This window comes from Urocampus carinirostris, chromosome 8, assembly GCF_059441175.1.
Source record: "Urocampus carinirostris isolate Australia breed hairy pipefish chromosome 8, RoL_Ucar_1.0, whole genome shotgun sequence".
NCBI lineage: Eukaryota > Metazoa > Chordata > Actinopteri > Syngnathiformes > Syngnathidae > Urocampus > Urocampus carinirostris.
This window is the reverse complement of record NC_142356.1, coordinates 8,365,822-8,388,325: the sequence shown is the minus strand read 5'-3', so window position 1 is coordinate 8,388,325 and position 22,504 is coordinate 8,365,822. Positions and strand designations below refer to the sequence as shown.

Below are 22,504 nucleotides of genomic sequence, written 5' to 3'. Positions count from 1 at the left end.
TCCATCCATTTTGGGGAAAATAGTATTTTATGCTACTATATTATTTTCATGATTTCTGTAATCTCTGTTAGCTGACACAAATCTTTTATCAAATGCTGGAATGAACTGCACCACAACTTAGACCTGCCTAGATCGAATCTAATGTAAATTTTCACCTTAAGCCAAAAGGCTTTTTTTTAATGATTTCTGTAATCTCTGGCAGCTCACACAGCTCAGAATTCTGCTCCATTATAAAATGCAGAAATGAACTGCACCATAACTTTGACCTGCCTGGATCAAATCTAATGTAAATTTTCATCTTATGCCAAAAGGCCTTTTCTTTAATGATTTCTGTAATCTCTGTCAGCTGACAGAACCCAAAATCCTGCTCCTTAGTAAAATGCTGAAATGAACTGCACCACAACTTAGACCTGCTTAGACCAAACTTTGTGTGAATGTTACATATTTTCCATCCATTTTGGGGAAAATAGTATTTTATGCTACTATATTATTTTCATGATTTCTGTAATCTCTGTTAGCTGACACAAATCTTTTATCAAATGCTGGAATGAACTGCACCACAACTTAGACCTGCCTAGATCGAATCTAATGTAAATTTTCACCTTAAGCCAAAAGGCTTTTTTTTAATGATTTCTGTAATCTCTGGCAGCTCACACAGCTCAGAATTCTGCTCCATTATAAAATGCAGAAATGAACTGCACCATAACTTTGACCTGCCTGGATCAAATCTAATGTAAATTTTCATCTTATGCCAAAAGGCCTTTTCTTTAATGATTTCTGTAATCTCTGTCAGCTGACAGAACCCAAAATCCTGCTCCTTAGTAAAATGCTGAAATGAACTGCACCACAACTTAGACCTGCTTAGACCAAACTTTGTGTGAATGTTACATATTTTCCATCCATTTTGGGGAAAATAGTATTTTATGCTACTATATTATTTTCATGATTTCTGTAATCTCTGTTAGCTGACACAAATCTTTTATCAAATGCTGGAATGAACTGCACCACAACTTAGACCTGCCTAGATCGAATCTAATGTAAATTTTCACCTTAAGCCAAAAGGCTTTTTTTAATGATTTCTGTAATCTCTGGCAGCTCACACAGCTCAGAATTCTGCTCCATTATAAAATGCAGAAATGAACTGCACCATAACTTTGACCTGCCTGGATCAAATCTAATGTAAATTTTCATCTTATGCCAAAAGGCCTTTTCTTTAATGATTTCTGTAATCTCTGTCAGCTGACAGAACCCAAAATCCTGCTCCTTAGTAAAATGCTGAAATGAACTGCACCACAACTTAGACCTGCTTAGACCAAACTTTGTGTGAATGTTACATATTTTCCATCCATTTTGGGGAAAATAGTATTTTATGCTACTATATTATTTTCATGATTTCTGTAATCTCTGTTAGCTGACACAAATCTTTTATCAAATGCTGGAATGAACTGCACCACAACTTAGACCTGCCTAGATCGAATCTAATGTAAATTTTCACCTTAAGCCAAAAGGCTTTTTTTTAATGATTTCTGTAATCTCTGGCAGCTCACACAGCTCAGAATTCTGCTCCATTATAAAATGCAGAAATGAACTGCACCATAACTTTGACCTGCCTGGATCAAATCTAATGTAAATTTTCATCTTATGCCAAAAGGCCTTTTCTTTAATGATTTCTGTAATCTCTGTCAGCTGACAGAACCCAAAATCCTGCTCCTTAGTAAAATGCTGAAATGAACTGCACCACAACTTAGACCTGCTTAGACCAAACTTTGTGTGAATGTTACATATTTTCCATCCATTTTGGGGAAAATAGTATTTTATGCTACTATATTATTTTCATGATTTCTGTAATCTCTGTTAGCTGACACAAATCTTTTATCAAATGCTGGAATGAACTGCACCACAACTTAGACCTGCCTCGATCGAATCTAATGTAAATTTTCACCTTAAGCCAAAAGGCTTTTTTTTAATGATTTCTGTAATCTCTGGCAGCTCACACAGCTCAGAATTCTGCTCCATTATAAAATGCAGAAATGAACTGCACCATAACTTTGACCTGCCTGGATCAAATCTAATGTAAATTTTCATCTTATGCCAAAAGGCCTTTTCTTTAATGATTTCTGTAATCTCTGTCAGCTGACAGAACCCAAAATCCTGCTCCTTTGTAAAATGCTGAAATGAACTGCACCACAACTTAGACCTGCTTAGACCAAACTTTGTGTGAATGTTACATATTTTCCATCCATTTTGGGGAAAATAGTATTTTATGCTACTATATTATTTTCATGATTTCTGTAATCTGTTAGCTGACAGAACTCTTTTATCAAATGCTGAAATGAACTGCACCACAACTTAGACCTGCCTAGATCGAATGTAATGTAAATTTTCATCATATGCCAAAAGGCTTTTTTTATCGATTTCTGTAATCTCTGTCAGCTGACAGAACCCAGAATCCTGCTCCTTTATAAAATGCAGAAATGAACTGCACCATAACTTAGACCCTGCCTGGATCAAATCTAATGTAAATTTTCATCTTATGCCAAAATGCCTTTTTTTAATGATTTCTGTAATCTCTGTCAGCTGACAGAACCCAAAATCCTGCTCCTTAGTAAAATGCTGAAATGAACTGCACCACAACTTAGACCTGCTTAGACCAAACTTTGTGTGAATGTTACATATTTTCCATCCATTTTGGGGAAAATAGTATTTTATGCTACTATATTATTTTCATGATTTCTGTAATCTGTTAGCTGACAGAACTCTTTTATCAAATGCTGAAATGAACTGCACCACAACTTAGACCTGCCTAGATCGAATGTAATGTAAATTTTCATCATATGCCAAAAGGCTTTTTTTATCGATTTCTGTAATCTCTGTCAGCTGACAGAACCCAGAATCCTGCTCCTTTATAAAATGCAGAAATGAACTGCACCATAACTTAGACCCTGCCTGGATCAAATCTAATGTAAATTTTCATCTTATGCCAAAATGCCTTTTTTTAATGATTTCTGTAATCTCTGTCAGCTGACAGAACCCAAAATCCTGCTCCTTAGTAAAATGCTGAAATGAACTGCACCACAACTTAGACCTGCTTAGACCGAACTTTGTGTAAATGTTACATATTTTCCATCCATTTTGGGGAAAATAGTATTTTATGCTACTATATTATTTTCATGATTTCTGTAATCTGTTAGCTGACAGAACTCTTTTATCAAATGCTGAAATGAACTGCACCACAACTTAGACCTGCCTAGATCGGATCTAATGTAAATTTTCATCATATGCCAAAAGGCCTTTTTTAATGATTTCTGTAATCTCTGGCAGCTGAAAGAACTCAGAATCTTGCTCCTTTATAATATGCAGAAATGAACTGCACCACAACTTAAACCTGAGTCTAGCGATTTTTCTGGGAAAACAGGAACACATGCAATCCTGGTATTTGAACGTCTGTTTTTCTTAACCTTTGTTCGCCGACAGAAAGCAGAACAAGTTCAGGAACAAGTCAGCGCAAGTTCTGCAATAATTAGATGACAAAGCCAACTCCTGACTGTAGGGGAATGAAGAGGGAGGGGGAAGGGAGAGTGAGCGCTTTGCGTGACTGAGAAAATAATCCAAAGAGGGGGACGGTTTTTTTTTTTTTAAGTAAAGGTTACTCGAGTTCACAAGACCAAGCAAGCAAATGCTGTCGGCAGAAATAACAACCCGATTTCCAGAAGCAGGGTAGTGCGAGAACAAAGAGAGGTTACTATCGGTCGTTCTCGTCGTAGGAAAATGTCTTCGGGCTGTTCACGGTCCCTAAATGCGACAAACTTCTCTCAAAACACAGTAGAGCCCTGGGATACGACATGAATATTTTGAGGAGGGCCGCAAAGTGAAATTGCCTTATAAGGGGGGATAAAACTGTCATGAACCGAAACAGGATCAGGACCCAAACGCGTGACGTTCTCACATAAGCCTTTTATTTTACGGGAAATGGGGAGTCATGCAGGTTGGGCAGCGGTCTGGCGTGGAAAGACAGGAAGCCAGAGGCCGAGGAGATCGATACCAATTGCCTGAGTTGATATCGAACAGATGGGGTCGATACCGGACAAGACGGGACAGACAGGATAGATAATGAATCGGGAAATCGAAAATAAACAGGACAAACTAGACGGGAACGAACACTGGAGAAAATAATAAACAGGACAAAAATAGACGGGAACTAAACTGAAAACCGATATTAAACAGGACAGAATAAACGGGAACAATATCGCACAGGACATAAAAACAGGGACAGGACCGGGAGAGAGGGAGAAAATGAAAAAGGAAAAAGAGAGAGAAAGAAAGAACAAAGGAGACAAAGCAGGGGAGAGAGTAAGAAAAAAATGAGAGAAGATAAAGAGAGCAGAAGAGAAATGGAGGAAAAATGAGAGAGACAGACAGTAAAAGAATAAAAGAAATAGAAAGTGACATGAAGAGAGCGGTAACAAGAGAGAGGAAGAGAGAAACAGCATGAGAAAAGAGAAAAAGAGTGAGCGTGAGAAAGTGAGAGGGAAACAAAGACAGAGAAAGAGGAAGAGAAGGAGAGAGAGAGAACAAAGGAGACAATGTCAGAGAAACAATATGAGAAGGAAGGAGAGCAAAAATAGAGAGAGCAGAGAAAGAGAGAGAGAGAGAACACAATAGAGAAAAAGAGAAAAAGTGAGAACAAATGAGACAAGGCAGGAGAGAGAGTAAGAAGAAATGAGAGAAGAAGATAGAGAGAGCAGAAGAGAAATGGAGGAAAAATGAGAGAGACAGAGAGACAGTAAAAGAATAAAATAAATAGAAAGTGACATGAAGAGAGTGGTAATAAGAGAGAGGAAGAGAGAAAAAGCATGAGAAAAGAGAAAAAAAGTGAGCGTGAGAAAGTGAGAGGGAAACAAAGACAGAGAAAGAGGAAGAGAAGGAGAGAGAGAGAACAAAGGAAACAATGTCAGAGAAACAATATGAGAAGGAAGGAGGGAAAAAATAGAGAGAGCAGAGGAGAAAGAGAGAGAGAGAGAGAGAGAGAGAGAGAGAGAGAACACAATAGAGAAAAAAAAATTGAGAACAAAGGAGACAAGGCAGAAGAGAGTAAGAAGAAATCAGAGAAGAAGATAGAGAGAAAAGAAGAGAAATGGAGGAAAAATGAGAAAGAGAGACAGTAAAAGAATAAAAGAAATAGAAAGTGAGATGAAGAGAGTGGTAACAAGAGAGAGGAAGAGAGAAAAAGCATGAGAAAAGAGAAAAAGAGTGAGCGTGAGAAAGTGAGATCAAAACAAAGACAGAGAGAGAGAAAGAGAAGGAAAGAGAGAGAACAAAGGAGACAATGTAGGAGAAACCGAGTGAGAAGGAAGAAGGGGAAAAAATAGAGGGAGCAGAAGAGAGAGAGAGAACACAATAGAGAAAAAAGGGAGAGAAAGGTCCAGTAAAAAAATAAATAAAAAAATAAAATCTGAGAAAATTCAAGCATTTCCCTGACCTTCAAAACATAACATTAAAATTCAAGCATTTTCAAGATTTCATGCCCCCGTACGAACCCTGCCCAGTACATTTCCACAAATCCTTGTTACGCAGTATCAAAAGGACTCCGGAAAGATGACAGAAAATGCTGAAGGTGGTCAGCGTGAGAAGAAAAACAGTTTGTTGTTCTTCCTGCTGATTAAACACAAAAGCATGCCGCAGCAGCAAAACGCCCTCGTCAGCGAAACACGAGACCTCGCCGAGGTTTTGGCGGTGGACAGAAAAACAACCGTCCGCCGTTCCTCGCCAAAATGCCGACTCGCCATATTCAAAGAAGCTCGTTTGTCGGCTGAGTTCCCATTCCCCCGAAGGAACCCGAACCGCGGATTCGAACCCTGCGCGTACGAGTGCACGGGCCACACGTACCTCCACGGCGAGCTCGCCCAGGCTCTCCAGAAGGTAGTCGGTTGCGGCGGAGACTTCCTGGACCACCTTGGGATCCGACTTCACGTCCTTCTGCAGAAACCAGACGAAAAAAAGAATGTTTGTGAAATACTCTGGATCACAGGTGTCAAAGGGGCGGCCCGCGGGCCAGATCAGGCCCGCTAAGGGATTGAATCCGGCCCGCGGGACAACACTCAGAGAAGCGCAAGAGGAAAACGAGTTGCAGGTTGGAATATGTCCACTTGATGTTGCCAAAGCCAGGTGCCTCTCACAAAGACACTGTACTTGTGTCTCTCTCTCTCTCTCTGTCTCTCTCTCTTCCACCCCTATTTCTCCCACTCTCTCTCTCTCTGTCCCTCTCTCTTCCACCCTTTTTCTCCCTCTCTCTCTCTCTCTCTCTCTCCCTCTTCCACCCTTTTTCTCCCACTCTGTCTCCCACCCCTTTTTTCTCCCACTCTCTCTCTCTGTCCCTCTTTCTTCCACCCCTTTTCTCCCACTCTCTCTCTCTTCCACCCCTTTTCTCCCACTCTCTCTCTCTCTTCCACCCCTTTTTTCCCTCTCCCTCTCTTTCTCTCTTCCACCCCTATTTCTCCCACTCTCTCTCTCTCTGTCCCTCTCTCTTCCACCCTTTTTCTCCCTCTCTCTCTCTCTCTCTCCCTCTTCCACCCTTTTTCTCCCACTCTGTCTCCCACCCCTTTTTTCTCCCACTCTCTCTCTGTCTGTCTTTCTTTCACCCCTTTTCTCCCACTCTCTCTCTCTCTTCCACCCATTTTTTCCCTCTCTCTCTCTCTCTTCCACCCCTTTTCTCCCACTTTCTCTCTCTCTTCCACCCCTTTTTTCTCCCACTCTCTCTCTCTCTCTGTCCCTTTTTCTTCCACTCCTTTTCTCCCACTCTCTCTCTCTCTCTTTCTTCCACCCCTTTTCACCCATTCTCTCTCTCTCTCTCTCATGACTTTTTATCTTTTGTTTCTCACGCTCTCTCTTTTTCTTTATCCCTCTTTTTTCTTTTCTTTTGAATCTACTAGTCCGGCCCCCGACAGAATGTTTGTTCTATCGTGTGGCCCCTGAGTTCAAATGAGTTTGACACCCCTGCTCTAGATGATAACAAAGGAATCCTGATTACTGATGTGACTGCCGCGGGTTCTGATTGGCTCCCTGTCAGTAGTTGAACCCAGTCCTGTCTGTCCCCTTTTGTCAGTCCGTCTGCGAACCTCAGTAAGCCTTTTTCGACCATGACTCCCACCTGTCCCGTTTTTGCTCCCGTCTGTGTCATGATTGCTGTTTCGGGGCACCTGCGACTGCCCCATTGGCGCCAACAGCCCTTGTCGCTGATTGGCTCCCTTACTCCTTTTAAACCCCCGGCTTCCAAGAGGGAGCGTCAGACCGCTCTGCGAACCTATGCTTTCAGCTAGGCAAGCTCTCCACTATCCAACATTCTACTGCCCTGTTTTCTCCTGCCTGATACCTGTTGCCGACCTGTTTCTGGACCGGTTTCTGTCTTGCTCTTCCGTCCCAGCCATCCTATAAGTCAGGGGTGTCAAACTCATTTTAACCCGGGGGGCCACACGATAGAACAAACATTCTGTCGGGGGCCGGACTAGTAGATTAAAGAGAAAGAAAAAGAGCGATAAAGAAATAAAAGAAAGAGGGAGGGAAGAGGAGAGAGGGCGGGACAAAGAGAGAAAAAGAGAGAGAGGGAGAGAGCGTGAGAAACAAAAGATAAAATGTCGTGAGAGAAGGGGAAAAGAAAGGGAGAGGAAGAAAGAAATCCAAAGAGAAATACAAAGACAGGGGATAAAAGAGAAAAGAAAGTGCAAAGGGTATGAAGAGAGAAGGAGAAAAGACAAAAAAGGAAGTTAGAGCAAAAGAGTTTAAAAGACATAGAGAGTGAAAGAGACAGAGAGTGGGAGAAACAGGGTGGAAAAGAGAGAGAGAGAGGGAGAAACAGGGTGGAAAAGAGAGAGAGAGGGAGAGAGAGAGAGAGAGAGAGAGAGAGAGAGAGAGAGAGAGAGAGAGAGAGAGAGAGAAAAAGTCGTGGGAGAGGTGGAAAAAAAAGGGAGAGGAAGAAAGAAACCCAAAGAGAGATAGAAAGACAGGACAGAAAAGAGAAAAGAAAGCACGAAGGGTATGAAGAGAGAAAGAGAAAAGAGGGAAAATGAAAAAGGAAGTTAGAGCAAAAGAGGTTAAAAGACACAGAGAGAGAAAGAGACAAAGAGCAACAAAGGAAGAGAAAAAGAGAGACACAGAGAGTGAAAGAGACAGAGAGTGGGAAAAAAGGGGTAGAAAAGAGAGAGAGAGAGAGAGAGAGAGAAATACAAGTACAGTGTCTTTGGCAACATCAAGTTGACATATTTCAACCTGCAGCTTGTTTTTCTCTTGCGCTTCTCTGAGTGTTGTCTCGCGGGCCGGATTCAATCCCTTAGCGGACCTGATCTGGCCCGCGGGCCGCCTCTTTGACACCTGTCCTATAAGTAATATCGAGCACAAATATTTTTTTTTTCATTTTTATATATATATATATATATATATATATATATATATATATATATATTCTTAGTCCCATTTTGTGCCATTGACGTTGCTCTTTCTCAAAAAAAAGGAAAAGGGTCGTCGAAAAAAGAGAAGGGAAAGCAGGAAGCTGCAAAAGAAGAAGGGGGCGCAGTGTCTCCGGCCCCCGCATTCTTCCCGACTGTGCTGTAAGCGTGTCTTTGTTGGTGTCTTTGACGCCAACCGGGCAGCTGCTAGCGTGCCTCCTGCGCCTTTTAGCGCAGGTGTTGCAAGGAAATCGAAAAAGCCTCCGACGTTTTCTCAATTTGTTCCCCAAAGGAATGTGTTAAGTCAAACAGGCGGCCCGCGATACAACACTCAGAGAAGCGCAAGAGAAAAACGAGCTGCAGGTTAAAATATGTCCACTTGATGTTGCCAAAGCCAGGTGCCTCCAACAAAGACACTGTACTTGTATTTATCTCTCTCTCTCTCTCTCTCCCTTTCTTTTCCACCCCTTTTCTCCCACTCTGTCTCTTTCACTCTCCGCGTCTCTCTTTTTCTCTTCCTTTGTTGCTCTTTGTCTCTTTCTCTCTCCGTGGCTTTTTAACTTCTTTTGCTCTAACTTCCTTTTTTCCTTTTCTCTCTTTTCTATTTCTCTCTTCCTACCCTTCACGCTTTCTTTTCTCTCCTTCTGTCTTTCTCTTTCTCTTTGGATTTCTTTCTTCCTCTCCCTTTCTTCCCCCCCTCTCTCTTTATCTCTTTTGTTTCTCAAGCTCTCTCCCTCTCTCCTTTTTTCTTTCTTTGTCCCTCCCTCTCTCCTTTTCCCTCCCTCTTTCTCTTATTTCTTTATCTCTCTTTTTCTTTCTATTTAATCTACAAGTCCGGCCCCCGACAGAATGTTTGTTCTATCGTGTGGCCCCCGAGTTCAAATGGGATTGAATCCGGCCCGCGAGACAACACTCAGAGAAGCGCAAGAGAAAAACGAGCTGCAAGTTGAAATATGTCCACTTGATGTTGCCAAAGCCGGGTGCCTCGAACAAAGACACTGTACTTGTATCTTGTATTTGTATCTCTCTCTCTCTCTCTCTCTCTCTCTCTCATTCCAGCCCTTTTCTCCCACTCTTTGTCTTTGTCTTTGTCTATTTCACTCTCCGTGTCTTTCTTTTTCTCTTCCTTTGTTGCTCTTTTGTCTCTTTCTTTCTCTCTGTGTCTTTTAACCTCTTTTGCTCTAACTTCCTTTTTTCCTTTTCTCTCTTTTCTCTTTCTTTCTTCCTACCCTTCACGCTTTCTTTTCTTTTCTTCTGTCTTTCTATTTCTCTTTGGATTTCTTTCTTCCTCTCCCTTTCCTTTCCCCCTCTCTCACGACTTTTTATCTCTTTTGTTTCTCACGCTCTCTCCCTCTCTCCTTTTTTTCTTTCTTTGTCCCTCTCTCTCTCCTTTTCCTTCCCTCTTTCTCTTATTTCTTTATCTCTCTTTTTCTTTCTCTTTAATCTACTAGTCCGAAATATCGGAATAAACAAAAATGTGGGCACATGACTCACTCGGATGTGGCGCTCGTAAGGGGAAGAGGGCGGCTCGACTGGGAAACTGAAAGTAGGGGAGAGGTGATGTGTTAAGATTGCAGAATAAGGGAGGGCGAAATCCTCGTGAGGGTTGTCGAAAACAAAAGTGAAGTGTTGTACTGCTACGAAAGCGTATTGCATTTACCGAAATCAAAATCTCGCTTTCCTAACTTATAGAAAATCATAGGCTGCTCTCTGCCCAGTCCACAAGACAAACCGGAACATCTTGAAAACAACTTCACGTGGCGTACGGGTGTCACGGTTTGGAATGCAGTGAGCACGGTAACAAGGCGGGTGATGGTCTAGAAATTCATAGGCTGCTCTCTGCCCAGTCCACATTACAAACCAGAACCTGATCTATTCTTGAAAACAACTACACGTGGCGTACGGCATCACGGTTTGGTATGCTGGGAGCACGGCAGAAGATAGGAGAAACTTTTCGGATTCGTGGTCTAGAAAATCATGGGCTGTTCTCTACCCAGTCCACAAGACAAACCGGAACCTCATCTATTCTTGAAAACAACTACACCTGGCATACAGTGTTCATAGGCTCAATCATAGGCTGCTCTCTGCCCAGTCCACGATACAAACCAGAACCTGGTCTATTCTTGAAAACAACTACACCTGGCATACAGTGTCACGGTTTGGTATGCTGGGAGCACGGCAGCAGACAGCAGAAACCTTTCGCATAGTCTAGAAAATCATGGGCTGCTCTCTGCCCGGTCCATAAGACAAACCGCAACATCTTGAAAACAACTACACGTGGTATACGGGCATCATGGTTCGGTATGCTGGGAGCACGGCAGAAGACGGGAGAAACTTTTTGGATCGATGGTATAGAAAATCATAGGCTGCTCTCTGCCCAGTCCACAAGACAAACCGGAACCTGATCTATTCTTGAAAACAACTACACATGGCATACGGTTTGGAATGCCGGGAGCAAGGCAGCAGGCAGGAGAAACTTTTTAGATAGAAAATCATAGGCTGCTCTCTGCCCAGTCCACGAGACAAACCATGCTTTTTGGGGTGAGAAAAATAGTTTAAAATATTTCTAAGGACAAAAAAAAAAAATCCAAAATAGAGGAATTCAATATTTCATAAACTGAAATACAATATTTTAGAAAATAACAACAAAATAAATAATAATAAAAGCAAGCAAAAAAAATCAAAATATAAAAAAGTAAAAAACAGAAAAATATTTCTAAAACACAGAAAAAAAATTCTAAACAGGAAAAGAAAATCCAAAATACAACAAAGAATATTTCGTTTTTCCCGAAAAAAACAATAAAAGAACTCCAAAAGAGAAAAAATATTTGGAAAAACTGAAAAATAAATAAAATAATTAGAAAAACTGGGGAAAAAATCTCTGAACTGTTAAAAATGAATATAAAAACAGGTGTTTTCCAAAGATCTTTGAGAAAGAGTTGCATTGAGAAAGGCGAGGACTGACCCGAATAGGCTTGAGGAAGTCCAAGTTGTCCAGGAAATGAGTCTGCGCCTTGTCCAGCCATTCCCGGGAGGACTTGCAAATGATTTCTTGCGTCAGACGGGAAACGTTGCGATCGGCGATGTGCACAAACTCCTCCAGCGGGGTCACGTTGCACAAGTCCCTCAGATGGAAGCCGAAGCCTTTGGTCAGAACCTGCGAGGACAATAGAACTTGAGTTACCTTTGACGCGACTGGTACATTGGAGTTAGCGGGTGGATGCAGAGGGGGAAGAGACAGGGAAGGTGGATTACACTCTTAGATGATCTCCTTGTTTTTTCACCTCCTTATTTTTCAGATTCAGATTCAGATTCAGATTCAGATCTACTTTATTGTCATTCTAGTACACGTGTATACAGAACGAAATGTCGATGGATCTGACTCCCACAGTTTCCCTCAGTGTCCTTCAGTGTACAGATATAATAAAGCTGTATTGTGTTATTTACCATAGTGCCGATAGTGCAAGAAGAGACGCTAACCAGATGTGCAAGATGGGCAGTCAGGTTAACAAGTCAGGTACACAGTACCATTATATTGTAAACAATAACACTGTAGTAATAACACTGTAAGTAACAATAGTGCAGAGATCAAATGTGCAAGGAGTGGCAAGCTATAAAAAAACTGCCACTAGTGCAAAAGTCAAATTAGCAGCCGTTTAGATTTAAGTTAACTATATGTTAGATTGACCATTTAACAGTCTAATGGCCAGGGGGACTAGACTATTGCGGAGCCTGGTGGTCCTGCACCGCACACTGCAGTACCTCTTCCCAGAGGCTAGCAGAGTGAATAGTCCATGATGGGGGTGAGAGGGGTCCCCGGTAATGTTCTTAGCATGGGATAAGCAGCGCTTCTGGCCAATGTCCTGAATGGAGGGAAGTGTAGTCCCGATTATTTTCTCCGCTGTCCTCGTTACCCTCCTCACACTACCCCAGTCGGTAGCGCTGCAGCCTCCACACCACACAGAGATACAGCTGGTCAGGATACTCTCTATGGTGCCCCTGTAGAATGTGATGAGGGATGGTGGGGGCAGGTGGGCTCTCCTCATCCTCCGCAGGAAGTACAGGCGCTGCTGTGCCCTCTTAACCAGAGATGCAGTGTTCACGGACCAGGTGAGTTTGTTTGTGATGTGCACCCCTAGGAACTTGATACTGCTGACAACCTCCACAGCCTTTTTAATAATTGTCCAGATTTTTGATTGGTTATGGCTATGCAATTTAGCAAAGGTAGCTATTCGTGTACCTTCTTCATACTCCTGTATCATCACAATCTTTGTTTCCATGGTTACTATGTTTTCTTTCTCCCTTTTGCATCCCTGCTAGTCCCATAGCTAGTCAAAGCTTGATTGGTTACAGCCATGTTTACTAGCAAGGGCAAAGGTCCATGTGCCTTCCTCATATTTCATATTTTCTCCTCTCAAACTCCGTTTCATCAGTTATCATGTTTTTGCTTCTCTCTTTAGCATCACTGCGTGACTGGGGACCCATACCCTTACCCTTTTTAACTGTACTTTGTTTATATTTTTGTATTTATTGCTTGTTTGTTTTATTCTTGTTTTATTTGTTTTATGTTCTGTGTCCTCAAAGGCGCTTTGAAATAAAACGTATTATTATTGTTATTATTATCATCATTATTCTTATTCTTATAGTTGAACCAATCTGTCACCCAGGATTCTGAACTGAATGACGAAAGGGAAAGGTATTGTGGAAAGTAGTTCATCCAATACCAATGTGTCACCCAGGATTCAGAACTGAATGAAGAGAGGGAAAGGCATTGTGGGAAGTAGTTCACCCAATAACATATCAGCATTTTCATGACGGTGTGTGGCAAACCAATAGCAGATCAGCGTCATAAATGGCATCGACCAATAGCAGACAGTCTTAGAGAAGTATTTCTACATACGCAAAATAATTTGTCGTTGATGACGTACAGGATAGTAGAGAAAATGCCGTAAAGAGGGGCTGAAAAAAAATCTTATTCCACGCCGTAAAATGAAAGTGTCTTAAGGCGGGGACGCCGTATCCCGGGGGTCCACTGTAAAATGAAATGTATTGATATTTTTTTAATTAATTAGAAAAAAATATATGATTATTATGAGGGGAATCAGATTTATTTAGTCTAATTAAAAAAAATATCAATAGATTTCATTTTACAGTGGACCCCCGGGATACAGCGTCCCCGCCTTATGACACTTTCATTCTATGGTCCACTGTACAATGAAATGTATTGAAATTTTTGAATTATTTAGAAAAAATTAATATGATTATTAATTGATTTTGCCGTTGATGACGTATAGTGGGGGAATGCCGTAAAGAGGGGCTGAAAAAACATCTTATTCCACACCGTAAAATGAAAGTGTCTTAAGGCGAGGACGCCGTATCCCGGGGGTCCACTGTACAATGAAATGTATTGAAATCTTTTAAATTTGAAAAAATAAATATGATTATTAATTGATTTTGCGGTCGATGACGTATAGTGGGGTAATGCCGTAAAGAGGGGCTGAAAAAACATCTTATTCCACACCGCAAAATGAAAGCGTCGTAAGGCGGGGACGCCGTATCCCGGGGGTCCACTGTACAATGAAATGTATTTGAATTAGAAAAAATAAATATGATTATTAATTGATTTTGCGGTCGATGACGTATAGTGGGGGAATGCCGTAAAGAGGGGCTGAAAAAACATCTTATTCCACACCGCAAAATGAAAGCGTCGTAAGGCGGGGACGCCGTATCCCGGGGGTCCACTGTACAATGAAATGTATTGAAATCTTTTAAATTTGAAAAAATAAAGATGATTATTAATTGATTTTGCGGTCGATGACGTATAGTGGGGTAATGCCGTAAAGAGGGGCTGAAAAAACATCTTATTCCACACCGCAAAATGAAAGCGTCGTAAGGCGGGGACGCCGTATCCCGGGGGTCCACTGTACAATGAAATGTATTTGAATTAGAAAAAATAAATATGATTATTAATTGATTTTGCGGTCGATGACGTATAGTGGGGTAATGCCGTAAAGAGGGGCTGAAAAAACATCTTATTCCACACCGCAAAATGAAAGCGTCGTAAGGCGGGGACGCCGTATCCCGGGGGTCCACTGTACAATGAAATGTATTTGAATTAGAAAAAATAAATATGATTATTAATTGATTTTGCTGTTGATGACATATAGTGGGGGAATGTCGTAAAGAGGGGCTGAAAAAACATCTTATTCCACGCCGTAAAATGAAAGTGTCTTAAGGCGAGGACGCTGTATCCCGGGGGTCCACTGTACAATGAAATGTATTGAAATCTTTTAAATTTGAAAAAATAAATATGATTATTAATTGATTTTGCGGTCGATGACGTATAGTGGGGTAATGCCGTAAAGAGGGGCTGAAAAAACATCTTATTCCACACCATAAAATGAAAGTGTCTTAAGGCGAGGACGCCGTATCCCGGGGGTCCACTGTACAATGAAATGTATTGAAATCTTTTAAATTTGAAAAAATAAATATGATTATTAATTGATTTTGCGGTCGATGACGTATAGTGGGGTAATGCCGTAAAGAGGGGCTGAAAAAACATCTTATTCCACACCGCAAAATGAAAGCGTCGTAAGGCGGGGACGCCGTATCCCGGGGGTCCACTGTACAATGAAATGTATTTGAATTAGAAAAAATAAATATGATTATTAATTGATTTTGCTGTTGATGACATATAGTGGGGGAATGTCGTAAAGAGGGGCTGAAAAAACATCTTATTCCACGCCGTAAAATGAAAGTGTCTTAAGGCGAGGACGCTGTATCCCGGGGGTCCACTGTACAATGAAATGTATTGAAATCTTTTAAATTTGAAAAAATAAATATGATTATTAATTGATTTTGCGGTCGATGACGTATAGTGGGGTAATGCCGTAAAGAGGGGCTGAAAAAACATCTTATTCCACACCATAAAATGAAAGTGTCTTAAGGCGAGGACGCCGTATCCCGGGGGTCCACTGTACAATGAAATGTATTGAAATCTTTTAAATTTGAAAAAATAAATATGATTATTAATTGATTTTGCGGTCGATGACGTATAGTGGGGTAATGCCGTAAAGAGGGGCTGAAAAAACATCTTATTCCACACCGCAAAATGAAAGCGTCGTAAGGCGGGGACGCCGTATCCCGGGGGTCCACTGTACAATGAAATGTATTTGAATTAGAAAAAATAAATATGATTATTAATTGATTTTGCTGTTGATGACATATAGTGGGGGAATGTCGTAAAGAGGGGCTGAAAAAACATCTTATTCCACGCCGTAAAATGAAAGTGTCTTAAGGCGAGGACGCTGTATCCCGGGGGTCCACTGTACAATGAAATGTATTGAAATCTTTTAAATTTGAAAAAATAAATATGATTATTAATTGATTTTGCGGTCGATGACGTATAGTGGGGTAATGCCGTAAAGAGGGGCTGAAAAAACATCTTATTCCACACCATAAAATGAAAGTGTCTTAAGGCGAGGACGCCGTATCCCGGGGGTCCACTGTACAATGAAATGTATTGAAATCTTTTAAATTTGAAAAAATAAATATGATTATTAATTGATTTTGCGGTCGATGACGTATAGTGGGGTAATGCCGTAAAGAGGGGCTGAAAAAACATCTTATTCCACACCGCAAAATGAAAGCGTCGTAAGGCGGGGACGCCGTATCCCGGGGGTCCACTGTACAATGAAATGTATTTGAATTAGAAAAAATAAATATGATTATTAATTGATTTTGCTGTTGATGACATATAGTGGGGGAATGTCGTAAAGAGGGGCTGAAAAAACATCTTATTCCACGCCGTAAAATGAAAGTGTCTTAAGGCGAGGACGCTGTATCCCGGGGGTCCACTGTACAATGAAATGTATTGAAATCTTTTAAATTTGAAAAAATAAATATGATTATTAATTGATTTTGCGGTCGATGACGTATAGTGGGGTAATGCCGTAAAGAGGGGCTGAAAAAACATCTTATTCCACACCATAAAATGAAAGTGTCTTAAGGCGAGGACGCCGTATCCCGGGGGTCCACTGTACAATGAAATGTATTGAAATCTTTTAAATTTGAAAAAATAAATATGATTATTAATTGATTTTGCGGTCGATGACGTATAGTGGGGGAATGCCGTAAAGAGGGGCTGTAAAACATCTAAATCCAAAGAAAGGCCATATTATAGTCTGGGAAATCGAGTAGTTCTATCGACCGTAAACAGGCACGGTAATTATGTGAGGAGCCATCTCCATTTGATATTCTCCTCGCGTATCGACCTTGCCATTTTACGGGAAGCCGAGCGATCCATTGAGATGCAGGCGACGGAGGGGGCGGAGCTAAGACCCACCCACATCACCGAGCCCTGCACGTGAGGAACCAAGGGGGAAGGGTGCCAGAAAAGGGAATGCACCAACCCCGATGGGCATTTTTTTTCTGCTGTTCAGAGCTTAACGCCCTCCAGCGAGTCAAGGTCGCGGGATGGATGCACGAGGTTGGGGGTTGATGACCTTCTCCTTGGTTTGGGTTCGAAAACTAAACCATCTACCTTTTCCAGATTGACGTCGGCTTCCACGATCTGCTTCAAGGCGTGGCGAGGGAGGGAGGCGTTGCGGTGCAAAAAGTGGGAAAGCGTTTCGTTGTCCCGGAGGAAGTCCTTCAGCTTGAAACCTGAGGAAAACGCACAAAGACATAATACAAATTCAACATTTACCGATACTGTCGCGGTTGCCATGGCGCCCAATTGGTCCCGCCCGTGTGGCGCCAGCTGCGGCTCGTTGACGGATTGGCTTTCCGTCTATTTAAGCTCTGCGCTCTCACTCTCCTTTTGTCAGCCCGTCAATGAACCTCTGCCCCGCAAGACATGGGTTCTGACTCGGCCCTGTTTCCTGTTGGTATTTCCTGTCCAGTATTGTTCCCGTTTATTTTGTCCTGTTTAATTTCGGTTTCCAGTTTCGTTTCCGTCTAGTTTTGTCCTGTTCATCATCTTCTCCAGTTTTCGTTCCCGCCTAGTTTGTCCTGTTTATTTTTCAATATCCTGTTTCAATATCAATCCTGTCTCTGCCGTCCTGTCCGGTATCGACCCCGTCTGTCCGATATCAACTCTGGCAATTGGAATCGCTCTCGTCGGTCTCTGGCTTCCTGACTTTCCACGCCAGACCGCTGTCTGATGTGCATGACTCCCCCATTTCCCGTCAAATAAAAGGCTTGTGTGAGAACGTCACGCGTTTGGGTCCTGATCCTGTTCTGGTTCATGATAAATAAACAAATAAATTAAGGTAAAAAAAAACAAAAAATACTGAATTGATAATACCTTAAATAACATTTTAAAGATACCCCAAAAATGCTACTAACTTTACTAGTTCTAGTTTTGAATGTGACTAATATTACTCACAATTTTAAAATTGTATTTAAACAAAAACATTTTTAAAAATGTGATTAACTTCGAAGGTCAATCCCACATTGTCCAGGCACTAAACCAGCTTTTTTATTTCACGACGGAATTTATATGCAGGGTTGGGTAGGGTTACTTTAACTGGATTACTTTCAACTACTTTTGGATTATTCCATTACCAAATATGCTAATAAAAAACAAAAGAAACTAAATATGAATAAAATGATGACTCACAACACGTGGTAAGCTTTCTCTCCTGGCTTTGATCTCTTTGATCTCCGGCAAAACTAACAAAATGCAGGGTTGGGTAGAGTTACTTGAACTGGATTACTTTCAATTACTTTTGGATGACTCCAACACCAAATATGCTAATATAAGACAAAAGAAACTAAATATGAATCAAATGATGACTTACAACACGTGGTAAGCTTTCTCTCCTGGCTTTGATCTCTTTGATCTCCGGCAAAACGAACATAAAATGCAGGGTTGGGTAGGGTTACTTTAACTGGATTACTTTCAATGACTTTTGGATTACTCCAATACCAAATATGCTAATATAAGACAAAAGAAACTAAATATGAATAAAATGATGACTTACAACACGTGGTAAGCTTTCTCTCCTGGCTTTGATCTCTTTGATCTCCAGCAAAACGAAGATAAAATGCAGGGTTGGGTAGGGTTACTTTAACTGGATTACTTTCAATTACTTTTCTGATTACTCCAATACCAAATATGCTAATAAAAGACAAAAGAAACTAAATATGAATACAATTATGACTCTCAACACGTGGTAAGCTTTCTCTCCTGGCTTTGATCTCTTTGATCTCCGGGAAAACGAAGATAAAATGCGACAGACAGAAAGAAAATGAAAATAAATCCAAACAGCTTGCCAACATCATTTTTGCCGTTCCATGTATTCTGTTACTCCCCAAGCCTGCACAAAATGTAGTCATTTTATTCATATTTAGTTTCTTTTGTCTTTTATTAGCATATTTGGTATTGGAGTAATCCAAAAGTCATTGAAAGTAATCCAGTTAAAGTAACCCTACCCAACCCTGTTTATATGGAAATAAGAAATGCCTAAAAGCATTTGCTGCATATTCAATTCTTAAAATACCCATAATCCCTAGCTCTAATCAAACATGACCTCCATGCTTCCATAACCTGTTTTGTGAATTCCAAGGATTTTATTGGCTGACTCACTTCAAGCCAAGATGACTTGCACGCTCGCCCTCCTTTGCTAAAGGTTACTCGAGTTCATTCCCCTTAACTCGACGTTGGGGGTGTCAAACTCATTTGAACTCGGGGGCCACGCGATAGAAAAAATATTCTCTCGGGGGCCGGACTCGTCGATTGAGGAGGAAGAAAAAAAGAGAGAAAGGAATAATAGAAAGAGAGGGAGAGAAAAAGAGAGTGTGGGACAAGGAAAGAGAGAAAGGGGGGAAAAGAGGGAGAGAATGAGGGAAAGTAAAGAGATAAAAAGAGAAATAGTGGGGGCAAAGAGAGAGAGAGAAAGAAAGAAATCCAAAGAGAAATAGAAAGAGAGAAGGAGAGAAAAGAGAAGGAGGGATAGAAAGAAGGCAAAAGCAAAAGAGAGATAGAAGGAGAGAAAAGAGAGAAGAGGGTAAAAAGGAAGAGAGAGCAAAATAAGGTAAAAAGACACACAGAGAGAAAGAGACAAAGAGTAACAAAGAAAAAAAGAGAGAAAGAGTGAAAGAGAGCGATAGAGAGTGGGAGATAAAGGGAGGAAGAGAGAGAGAGAAAATGTGAGAATAATAAGAGAAATAGTGAGAGAGTGGAAAAGAAAGAGAGAGAAAGAAAGAAATCCAAAGAGAAATAGAAAGAGAGAAGGAGAGAAAAGAGAAAGGGGGGAAGGGAGAAGGGGGGAGAAGAGAAAAGAGAAAAGAGAGATAGAAAGAGAGAAAAGAGAGAGAAAAAGGAAAAAGAGCAAAAGAATGTAAAAAGAGACGAAAAGAGAAAAAGACAAAGAGTAACAAAGCAAGAAAAAAGAGAGAGAGAGAGTGAAAGAGAGATAGAGGGAGTGGGAGATAAAGGGAAGAGAGAGAGAGAGAGAGAGAATGTGAGAAACCAAAGAGATAAAAAGAGAAATAGTGAGAGAGTGGAAAAGAAAGAGAAATAAAGAAATCCAACGAGAAATAGAAAGAGAGAAGGAGAGAAAAGAGAAGGAGAGAAAGAAGGAAGGGGGAAGCAAAAGAGAGAGAGAAAGATAAAAGGGAGAAAAAAGGGAAAAAAGGAAGAGAGAGTAAAAGAAGGTAAAAAGACACACAGAAAGAAAGAGACAAAGATTAACAAAGCAAGAAAAAAGAGAGACACGGGGAGTGAAAGAGAGAGATTTAAGAGAGTAGGAGAAAAAGGGAGGAAAATGAGAGAGAAAGAATTACAACTACAGCGTCTTTGAGAGAGGCACCAAAGTTTGGTGGACATATTTCAACCTGCAGCTCGTTTTTCTCTTGCGCTTCCCTCAGCATTGTCCCAAAGGCCTTGAATCCGGCCCGCGGGCCGCCGGTTTCACACCCCTGCTCTGCACCCTGCAAAAAAGCTTCCTTCCTCTCTGTGTCTAGGGGATGTCCCAATTCTCTTAGGCGAACCTCGGCGGAGCGCTAATAGGCTCTAAACTCCGTCCCGGGAGCAAAGAAAAGCCATGGAAGCCACAGAGGACGCGGCCAACTCGGTTGTGTCGATTGAGGTCATTAAAGTGACAGTGTGTTTTTATACCACAAGCAGAAGTGAAGCTTAAGATGGCCATACCTTGCAGAGGAGAATGAAAGAAAAACGAAAGAAGAGAAAGGAAAAGAGTAAAGAAAGGAAAAAGGAAAAAGAAAATAAAAGAAAAACGAAAGAAGAGAAAGGAAAAGAGTAAAGAAAGGAAAAAGGAAAAAGGAAATGAAAGAAAACGAAAGAGAAAGGAAAAGAATAAAGAAAGGAAAAAGGAAAAAGAAAATAAAAGAAAAACGAAAGAAGAGAAAGGAAAAGAGTAAAGAAAGGAAAAAGGAAAAAGAAAATAAAAGAAAAACGAAAGAAGAGAAAGGAAAAGAGTAAAGAAAGGAAAAAGGAAAAAGAAAATAAAAGAAAAACGAAAGAGAAAGGAAAAGAATAAAGAAAGGAAAAAGGAAAAAGAAAATGAAAGAAAAACGAAAGAGAAAGGAAAAGAGTAAAGAAAGGAAAAAGGAAAAAGAAAATAAAAGAAAAACGAAAGAAGAGAAAGGAAAAGAGTAAAGAAAGGAAAAAGGAAAAAGAAAATAAAAGAAAAACGAAAGAAGAGAAAGGAAAAGAGTAAAGAAAGGAAAAAGGAAAAAGGAAATGAAAGAAAACGAAAGAGAAAGGAAAAGAATAAAGAAAGGAAAAAGGAAAAAGAAAATAAAAGAAAAACGAAAGAAGAGAAAGGAAAAGAGTAAAGAAAGGAAAAAGGAAAAAGAAAATAAAAGAAAAACGAAAGAAGAGAAAGGAAAAGAGTAAAGAAAGGAAAAAGGAAAAAGAAAATAAAAGAAAAACGAAAGAGAAAGGAAAAGAATAAAGAAAGGAAAAAGGAAAAAGAAAATGAAAGAAAAACGAAAGAGAAAGGAAAAGAGTAAAGAAAGGAAAAAGGAAAAAGAAAATAAAAGAAAAACGAAAGAAGAGAAAGGAAAAGAGTAAAGAAAGGAAAAAGGAAAAAGAAAATAAAAGAAAAACGAAAGAAGAGAAAGGAAAAGAGTAAAGAAAGGAAAAAGGAGAAAGGAAATGAAAGAAAATGAAAGAGAAAGGAAAAGAGTAAAGAAAGGAAAAAGGAAAAAGAAAATGAAAGAAAAACGAAAGAAGAGAAATGAAAAGAGTAAAGAAAGGAAATAGGAAAAAGAAAATGAAAGAAAAACGAAAGAAGAGAAATGAAAAGAGTAAAGAAAGGAAATAGGAAAAAGAAAATGAAAGAAAAACGAAAGAAGAGAAAGGAAAAGAGTAAAGAAAAGAAAAAGAAAATGAAAGAAAAACGAAAGAAGAGAAATGAAAAGAGTAAAGAAAGGAAATAGGAAAAAGAAAATGAAAGAAAAACGAAAGAAGAGAAAGGAAAAGAGTAAAGAAAGGAAAAAGAAAATGAAAGAAAAACGAAAGAAGAGAAAGGAAAAGAGTAAAGAAAGGAAAAAGAAAATGAAAGAAAAACAAAAGAAGAGAAAGGAAAAGAGTAAAGAAAGGAAAAAGGAAAAAGAAAATGAAAGAAAAACGAAGGAAGAGAAAGGAAAAGAAAAGCAAAGAAAAAAACAAGAAAAAAAACACCCAGAAAAAACAAAAAAGGAAAAGGAAAAAGTCTGTTTTTAAGGGGTATCTTTGGCAGCAAAATGGCGGCCTTTAATCGCCTCCATATTTCGATGAATAGTCCTCATCGAGGCTTGGTTACGGCCATGCAATTAAGCAACGCTTTTTTTGTGTGTTTCTTAATAATCTAAGGCTTCAGTTCTATGGTGATCATGTTTTTGCTTCTATCTTTAGCATCGCTGCCAATTTAGGGACCCACGGCCGATAAATACAGCCATTTTACTTTGTTTATCCCCCCAAAATGTGTTTGACAGGGGGGTAAAACCTTCATGTCAACGTGCAGATGGGCGCCTCGATGACGCCCAGAAATTGTCAGTATTTCCGACACTGGCACGTCAGCTCAAGGCAGGCAACACCCGGGGGGCCCCGGGGG

General features: G+C 40.3%; 1 protein-coding gene across 1 annotated transcript in view; it reads right to left on the bottom strand.

The window, feature by feature from the left end:
* Positions 1-22,504, bottom strand: part of LOC148360625 (phospholipid-transporting ATPase ABCA1-like) — a 101,257-nt gene that overhangs the window by 63,859 nt on the left and 14,894 nt on the right. The window contains exons 6-8 of the mRNA XM_088341492.1: positions 16,981-17,102; positions 11,404-11,595; positions 5,887-5,976 (exon numbers count right to left, since the gene is read on the bottom strand). Of these exons, the coding sequence (XP_088197618.1) occupies positions 5,887-5,976; positions 11,404-11,595; positions 16,981-17,102 (404 nt within the window). The remainder of the gene's footprint in view (positions 1-5,886; positions 5,977-11,403; positions 11,596-16,980; positions 17,103-22,504) is intronic.